Source organism: Amblyomma mixtum, chromosome 3 (assembly GCF_055824585.1).
Source record: "Amblyomma mixtum isolate Tamu chromosome 3, ASM5582458v1, whole genome shotgun sequence".
In the NCBI taxonomy this organism is placed as follows: domain Eukaryota; kingdom Metazoa; phylum Arthropoda; class Arachnida; order Ixodida; family Ixodidae; genus Amblyomma; species Amblyomma mixtum.
In genome coordinates this window covers 402901346-402910749 of record NC_143014.1, presented here as the reverse complement: position 1 = coordinate 402910749, position 9404 = coordinate 402901346, and the positions used below count along the sequence as shown (strand labels likewise).

The 9404-nt window shown below is 44.1% G+C and overlaps 1 protein-coding gene across 1 annotated transcript; it reads left to right on the top strand.

The window, feature by feature from the left end:
* LOC149357408 (uncharacterized) lies at positions 1–1380 on the top strand. The gene has a single exon (XM_089577920.1). It carries the CDS (start codon positions 103–105, stop codon positions 1363–1365), a length of 1263 nt encoding a protein of 420 aa, XP_089434046.1. The 5' UTR covers positions 1–102; the 3' UTR covers positions 1366–1380.
* Positions 1381–9404: the final 8024 nt, after the last annotated feature.

Genomic DNA, 9404 nt, shown 5'->3' with positions numbered 1-9404 from the left:
CTTCATGTGAACATTGATGGACTGCCATTGCATAAAAGCACCCAGACTGCGCTGTGGCCTATTTTGTGCCGTGTTACCAACATTACCGCTTCTGCACCTTTCATGGTCAGCGCATACTGTGGTGCAGGGAAACCGCCGTGCCTTGCAGACTACCTGGCCCCATTCCTCAAAGAAGTTGACCACCTGACCTGTCATGGACTGGTCATCAAAGGAAGTCATGCGAATGTTACTCTCGCTGCTGTAATCTGCGATGCCCCTGCTAGGAGCTTCGTGAAAGCCATTACTGGCCATAGTGGCTATCACGCATGTGAACGCTGCAGTCAGAAAGGGTGCTACCTTGAAGGCAGGCTCACGTTTCCTGAGCTGCATGCACCGCAGCGCACAATTGAATCATTTCGTTCCCAGGCAGACCAGCGGCACCACACTGGCGTTTCGCCATTTACATCTCTAAATATCGACATGGTGGCATGTTTCCCAACGGAATACATGCACCTCGTCTGCCTGGGCGTGATGCGGCGCCTTCTCAGAAACTGGGTCTGCAAAGGACACGCAGCAAGGCTGGGCAGAGTTCAAAGGGCTGAGCTCAATAACAGGTTACGAGAAGCAGCCACAGACTTCCCCAGCTTCTTTCAGCGGAAGCCGAGGGGAACTGAAGAACTGGACAGGTGGAAGGCAACGGAATTTCGTTCATTTCTCCTTTACCTGGGGCCAGTTGTGCTGAATTCTATTTTAACAAAAGAGCAGTACGAGCACTTTGTGATTTTTCATGTGGCTGTACGCATACTCGTGTCGCCAGAACATCATGCAGCACTGAACGAGTTTGCTCGGGACTTGCTCATGTATTTTGTGCAGGAGTTCGGCAAGCTGTATGGACACAAGCAACTTGTCTACAACGTTCATTCGCTTATTCATCTGCCACAGCAATGCCTGGACCATGGGCCTCTGGACAGCTTCAGTGCTTTCCCATTCGAAAGCCATCTTGGGAGAATGAAGAAGCTGCTACGGACGTCCAGCAAGCCTCTAGGGCAGCTAAGCAGAAGATTGTCGGAGAAAGGACTGCTGCCACACCATAGCACGCAGCAAATGGAGAGGAGTGTGAAGGAAGGGGAGTGCTACCTTGTAGAAGATCGCCCTGTTGTCATCATCGATGTGTATGAAAATACTGTCAAGGCTGGCATTTTGCCCAATGCCAAGGATTTTTACAAGACCCCACTCCCCTCATCAAGGCTGAACATTTGGCGCTGCCGTGCTCTTGGCGATGAGATAATGACCTGGCCCCTGTCAGACATCAAAGAGAAGGTCCAATGCCTGAAGTTGAGATATAAGCGAGGGCATGTCATTTTGCCACTGCTTCACCTGCACTGAAAGCCAGAATTGGTATTGGCAGAACCTTTGTCATTAGTTCGGTTTGGTTTATTGGGGTTTAACGTCCCAAAGCAACTCAGGCTATGAGGGACGCCGTAGTGAATGGCTCTGGAAATTTCCACCATCTGGATTTCTTTAACGTGCACTGACATCGCACAGCACACGGGCCTCTAGAATTTTGCCTCCAAAGAAATTCAACCGCCGCGGCCAGGATCGAACCCGTGTCTTTTGGGTCAGCAGCCAAGCGCCGTAACCACTGAGCCACCGCGGCAAGCCTTTGCCATAAGTAATATGTTCCGTATGAAGGGAACAGCTCAAAGTATGCATCATTCATCTTGACTACCTGGGTTTGGTTTATGTGCACTGACATCGCATGGCACACAAGCATTTTTGCATTCCACCTCCATCGAACTATGGCTGCTGCTGTTAGGATCAAACTTGTGTCATTGAGATCAGCACAGGGATGCCAAAGCCACACTGCTTCTGTATTTTGCATCTATCGAAATGCAGCACAGCTTGCATGTGACTTGTAGCTTTGTGCTTAGTAGCAGGATGCCACTACCGTTCAGACAGCTAGCAGTTGTGCTGGCATAAGCCACTGAAGATATATGACACAGCTTTGGAGTCATCCTTTCTGAGGTGCATGCACCAAAATGTGTGTGTATGTACCTTTCTACATCGACATCTCCAGCCCTGAAGCCTTTGAAGAAGAAACCTTGCCTGGCGCTGCTTTCATCTCTGAAGATAACGGCCCTTTTCGGGGCCACCCAAAATCTGCTGGCAGGGCTGCAGCTGCGCCTCTGAAAACCACGTGCTCCTCTCGAAAATCATCTCAACTCAGTAGTGTCCTACAGAAAGCAGACTAGTGTGGGGTATAACTGCTTGAAAGCAATGTGTAAATGAACTTTATTGCAAAAAGTCACAACTGACTAATGTAGAGCTTGAACATGAGATGGAAGTAGTGTGCTATAATTAAAGCCTCGGGATGTAATTTTCTAATGTCCTTTTACGTGAGGAACCCATCACTGTTCCCTGCACTCCCCACATGCAAAAATATATTTCTGCCAGCAGTGTGCGGGTCACTGCTGATGTAGAGCAAGGGCAGTTGTTTGTATGCCATGCAGCCCTGGCCTCATGTCGTTAGGCCATGGCTATTTCTTAAGAAGAGGCAAATCCAAAGTGTTCGCTTTTCTCACTGCACCTCTTTCAACAATTCTGTGCGCTGTTGGTCTCGTATAAGGTCACTCCCATTCTTCTATGGTGACATGCTGACATTAATGCACTGGTAGCAAAGTGCGTCAAAGCTTGGGGAGGGACTATTTGAGCGAGTATAATTTTGGAAAAAGTGTTTGCTCCAGGCTCTCGTTATAATATGACATCTTTAAAATCATTCACCTAATCAAGCAAGATATAAAAGTCGGAACTCACTGCATACCTCTCATACTTCACAGCTTCAGGACTGATTGCCTCATAATCATAATCATTTAATGCTTCTGAAAGAAAATCATACCTTCAGGGCTGGTTGCCTCCTTGCCATAATCATTGAATGCTGTTGAGAGAAATTGAGGCCTGTAAATAGTGCGGTTTATTGAAGTCCCTGCTTATGACATAAAACAGACTATTTACCCGATTAAAACTGTTTGACTGCAACGTACAACGACAGCTTTCAGTCGAGAAATATGAAAGTGCTGGTACTTTGTGAACACTATGCTTCAAAGCAGAGGTGCTTGTGCCATCCCATTTTCTAGAAAGAAAATATTACATGATTTTGAATGAATAGAGGAACCCGCTTGATATGCCTGTAAGGGCTAGCGAGTGCTTCGATTCTAGCTCGTAAACTGAATTTTCTGTACCAGCTGTCAGAGCACATGGTGACTGGCCAGTAATGGTGACTGGCCATGGTGACTGGTGATAGCCATGGTGACATGGTGACTGGCCAGTCTAGCATGGCACATGGCCAGAGCCTCATGACTTAAGACCCCTACTGAAAGAGTGATAACTTGAAAACTTCTTGATAACTCAGCTGTTGTTATGCCCCGTAGTCACCATGCCCCGTACCATGCCCCGTAGTCACATATTTTGCATGCCCCCTGGCAAAGCATATGACAAAATGTGTCTTGGAGCTGGCGTAGTGATGTATATTGCTTCAGTCTTGAACAGCAGGCTGGAGACCAGGCGGTAGGTGACTATGGCATAGGTTCTAGGAATAGCAGGGGAGAGCTATTAGTAGAGTTCGCAGATAGAAACATTTTACGGATCATGAATACCTTCTTCCGCACGAGAGAACAGGAAGCGGACGTGGAAGAGCCCCGATGGTGAGACTAAAAATGAAATAGACTTCATACTGTGCACTCACTCTGGCATCGTAGAGGATGTGGAGGTCCTTGGAAAGGTCCGTTGTAGCGACCACAGAATGGTGAAGTCTCGTATTAGCTTTGATTGGAAGAGGGAACGGAGGAAACTAGTGAATCAGAAGGCTATTAACGAGTTAGCATTAAGAGGGAAGGTAGAGGAATTCAGAATATCACTGCAGAACAGACTTTCAGCTTTAAATGAAGAAGACAACCGTAATGTTGAAACAATGAACGGTAGTCTCACAGCTATCGTTACGGAGTGCGCCGCAGAAGTAGGTGGTAGGATGCTTCGACAGGATACCAGAAAGCTACCTCGGGAGACTAAAGATCTGATTAAGAAACAGCAAAGTATGAGGACATCTAACTCCACAGACAACTAGCAGAGCTATCGAAGTTAATAAATAAGCAAGGTAGTCGACATAAGGAAGTTCGACATGGAGAAAATCGAGCATGCTCTAAAGAATGGAGGTAGCCTAAAAGCAGAGAAGACAAAACTAGGTATAGGTAAAAACCAGATGTATGCGCTAAAAGACTAAGAGGGCAATGTCATTAGCAATATGGATAAGACAGTTAAAGTAGTTGAACAGTTTTACACAAATCTATACAGTAGTGAATGCAATCAGAACATTACTGAGAGAGGCAGTTGAGCACAGCAATGGGACATCCCGCCAGTAATGAAGGAGGAAGTAAAGAAAGCCTTAGGAGCAATGCAAAGGGGGAAATTTAAGCAGCTGTTGAGGATCAGGTAACAGCAGATTTGTTGAAGGACGGAGGAGAGATTGTGCTAGAAAACTAGCCACCCCGTATACGCAATGCCTTGTGACCTCGAGCGTACCGGAAGCTTGGAAGAACGCTAACATTATCTTAATTCATAAGAAAGGAGACGTCAAGGATTTGAAGAATTACAGACCGATCAGCTTACTGTCCGTTGCCTACAAGGTATTTACTAAGGTAATCACTAATAGAGTCGGGACAACCTTAGACTTCAGTCAACCAAATGATCAGGCAGGCTTTCGTAAAGGATACTCGACAATAGATCACATTCACACTATCAGTCAGGTGATAGAGAAATGCACAGAATTTAACCAAACCCTATATATAGTCTTCATTGATTACGAGCGCAGAATATAACCAAACCCTATATATAGCCTTCATTGATTACGAGAAAGCATTCGACTCAGTGGAAACCTCTGATGCCATGCAGGCATTGCGGAATCAGGGTGTAGAAGAGTGTTATGTGAAAATGTTGGAAGATATAGCAATTGCACAGCCACCATAGTCCTTCATAAAGTCAGCAATAAAATTGCAATAAGAAAAGGTCTCGGGCAAGGAGACACAATCTCACCAATGCTATCCACCGCCTGTTTACAGGAGGTATTTTGGGGCCTGAAATGGAGAGAGTTGGGGATAAGAGTAATCCACGATTTGCTGATGACATTGCCTTGCTAAAGTAACTCAGGACACGAGTTGCAAATCATGATCAGAGTTAGACAAGCAGAGCAGAATGGTGGGGCTAAAAATCAACATACAGAAAACCAAAGTCATATTCAAATGTCTCACAAGGAAAAAACAGTTCACAATTGGCAGTGAGATGCTGAAAATGGTAATTAAGGCAGGTAGGGGCCAATGATCCGGATCATGAGAGAAAAATAACTAGGAAAATAAGAATGGGATGGAGCATATATGACAGGCTCTCTCAGATCATGAATGGCAATTTAAGAATATCTCTCAAGAAAAAACTATATAACAGACAAACGTAATAGGGGACGGCAGTAGGTTAGGTGGGCGGATGAGATTAAGAAGTTTGCGGGGATACAGTGGCGGCAACTGACAAAGGACAGGGTTAATTGGAGAGACACGGGAGAGGCTTTTTCCCTGCAGCGGGTGTAGTCAGGCTGATGATGATGATTGTTAGTGCATGGCAATAGTTGATGTTTTATTTGTGCTTACTATATTTAGGCACACAATTCATGCACTTGTTCTTCAGAAGTTAATGAACATTTAAGCACTATGATTTCTTGCATGGTCTATTAGCAAAAATGTATATTTTGACGAACACAGTAATGGGTTCGTTTATGATGTGAATAAATACAGTATTTTATAGTAAGACTAAAGGTAACCAAGAAAGTTTAGTTCAGTCAGCCTGTTCATCGATACATTGTCCTGCTACAATATAGCTGACCAGGCAAGATTCAATTCTCGGAGCTCAAATGAGTGAATGCATTTCCATCAAATCTTCTTTCATCCTCCTGCAGTGGTTGCAGAGAAATCAGTTACTGTTCTGTGTATGTAACATTGTGTGCTATTTTCATTATTGCTGTGATATCACACTTAAACTAGGTAGATATGTAAGAGTATTTGCCCTTGTCCATTGATGAGGCAGTAAATTCAACACAAATTAAATCAAAGGTTCGTGGCTATTCAGTCAATAAATTTACGTGCTGCATAATGGATACTGAAGTGCGAAAAGACTAGTGCACGGAAGAAACGCCATATACTCCAAATTTAGGCCCCTCTACAATATAGCACCACAGCACCAAGGTCTCTATGGCACAATTTCATGATGCAGTATGATATATTACTGAGCAGTAAATTAGACTGTAGGAAGAGGTGCCTTATAACAGCACTGTTCGTGAATGTCAGTGGTTGTTAAACATATCACATTTTTCACATGCAGGCTTTGGTTATTGCTGACACTTAAAATGATGTATTGCAGAGTGAAAAAAGGGGTTAAAAATTAAAAATGCTGCTGACTAGGTTGTTTTGTTACCCTTCACACTTCGCTATGCTTCACTCCAGCAGCAACAGCTGTTCTGATCTGGATAATCACATATGCAAGCAAGCCTGGCCGTGTCAGTTAGGTATGAATATATAGGGTGTTTCACTTAAGACTTTACACAATTTTTAAAATAGGCTTTTTGAGTTAGAAGAGTGCTATTTTGGTATACCATCGTTAGCGGTGTAGGACATCAGAATGCAGGTAAGACGTGCTAACTAGCAGGCTGGTTAACTAATATAGTTATCTTTTTAACTATTAATGTTAGGCTCCTTAATTAACAAATTCTGTCTACATTATGCCAAAATATACGTGCTTTCGAGAAGCTTGCAGGCAAAGCAACCTCTCCATTGTATGCAATTGGCTGAAATGGCCAAAATTTGTTGGGCCACAGTGCCGAGAGTAACCGCGTTTTCAAAATTCTAAAAACTTATATGGATATTAATTATGGTGGGCTACACGCCTCTTAAGTATTAAGGTGCCTAAGAGTTAAGAAGCCTCTCTTCTGATTAGTTGTGAATTGTTGGTATAGGTGTGGTTGTGAATTTTGAACCACGCAGGTTGGTGGTTCGCGTAAACTGGAACAAAATGCCACAGTTTGTGGCAAGGTACACTTTGATCTGAATATATGTTGCAACTGTGCACCATTATCCCACTACCTCACTGAGGAACTCACTAGGAATGCATGTGCAAAATGTATTTTAGTGATTTTGTACGCATCTCAGTTAAGCATGCAGTCTTAAAGTTCACCATTTCGTGCCGAGTTTACAGGTTGCTATTCTGCACAGTGAGCCATAGTGCACCTGTAATACAGAATGCTGTGCAATGGGTAAAGTACGTGCTGTAAAAGACCATACACGATAAATTTTGTGGTGCTGCACAAGGCGACTCGTATGCTACCTATGCCTTCTGAATCCTTCTGAATCCCGTCAGAAGTGTGCTGTTGAAATCTTAAAGGCGCTCTGAAATACCTTCTGAGGAGAGCACATCAACTCTCTCAATTGCTGCACTTTGTTGTCATGAACACTGGAGCCAAATAATACACTTCTGCACACAGTCGAGAACCCATAAACACGCTCGAAAGTTGGCGAGCCCTTCCCAGCTACTTTTTAATACTCGCAGCCTCCTCCGTCACTCGCACCTGTGTATACATGTTGAGAGGTGGCTATTGGTTAGATTCTTTCGGACAACAGGCAGCCACCATGAGTGCAGCCAATAAGCGGCGTAGCTTCAGCAGGTCTGGAAGCTCTGGCCCCGGAGGTGAGGCCGGAGGAGGTGCATCGACCTTCCAGCACACATATAGTGATGAGAGAACAAGGAAAGGCACGAAGACACTGAAATTAAAATTTTGACTGTAGATAACTCGGCTTCTACAAAGTGCGTTGAGAAAAATTCTTGCTGGACAATATTCACGAAGTGGCATGCTTTAACAGCCTAGGCATACTGCAACTTTATCAGAGCCCCTTTCAGAGCTCCCTTATGGCACACTGGTGATACATCACACTATATTTTTCATATTCAAATGCGACATGTCTCATGCAATTAGGCAAGGAGAGAAGGTACATTTGCTTACGTCTAACAAAACCTCAAGATCACAATGGTACAATAGAAATGAAGCACTTGTTTCTTAACAGTGGTTGGATGGACAAATATAGTAATGAGGTATCAGTTTCAATATTGTTTCAAACGACCATCAATATCCATTATCAATATAACTCAAACATCTATGCCTGGATTACCTAGGTGATGTTACAAAAACTGTGCCACCCTCCAAGACAGGTTGCAGATACAAAATGTGCTTTCTATCAAAATACTGAATCACAGGTTAGCAAACAGGCCACAAGGGCAGCTGATAGTGCATTAATGATGTATCCGAGGAAGCTGCAAGAGAACAACAATTACGTGCATCATCTTGAAGAGTGTTGGGATGCGAAGACCAAAAAAAGCGCACTCTATTCCTCCTATGGTACACCTCAGCCTTTGGCACAGTATGTGTGGTCCGCTGTCTGAGATGATCCTATTCCGTGGAATCGCATATATCTGGCGTGTACTCCCGCTGACTTGGCGTAGCACTGTATATATATGCGCTCAACATTAGAGGTGAGTGTAGAGTCACCCCGACTGCCCTCAGCGACATTTAATGCTTTGTAGATACTGCATATTTTTCCATGACGGCGCATACTGTTGGTGGCTGAGTGAATTAAGGAAGCCAGGCGTGTCTGTGCAGCGATGTGCAAGTGTATAAGCAGTAAACTTGAGGCATACGTAGAAATTTTAAGCACAATTTTATTAGCAGCATGTTTGTATAATACGTGTCGTGTGGCACACCCATTGCCACGTTCAACGCACCTGTACCTTATATCGCGGCTTATTGCAGCATGCAAGGCGATGGTTTCCACTCTACCAGTGAATGTGTCATTCTCATGCGTTCGCAAGGTCACTTGGGCCTGGAAGCCATCACATCACGTTCATAACACCCAACTGCAAGCTGTGAGATGGAGTAAGTGCAAGCTATCTGATGCACTGAAGGGCTGCAGGCATGTGTTTGAAACTTGTCATTCCAAATTAAAACATTCATATATGCTTATTCTCTTCTGGCTATTTATTACAGATATGCAACATGCATGCTTAGTGAAACAGTTGTCTTTCCCAAATTACATTAAATTCAAATGGTTCAATGAAATGAATGGTACCTGCTTTCAGTAACAGCCAGAAATAGCCTAAGCAAGGAGTCATGCATGGCAGACATTGTCAGTGATGAACAAGAGTGAATGACACCAGCTTAGGAGATGGGTAGTCATTATGGCCTTTTACGCTAAATGGTATTTCGTGTGCTTGCCGTGTTCTCCTAGAAACGCGTCCCATGTGTGGAATTAGATGTTTTCATATAGCGCTACTCGGTCGGCAGG

Coding starts and splice junctions, on each gene's coding strand:
- LOC149357408 (XM_089577920.1), top strand. CDS start 103: ATGGTCAGCGCATACTGTGGTGCAGGGAAACCGCCGTGCCTTGCAGAC.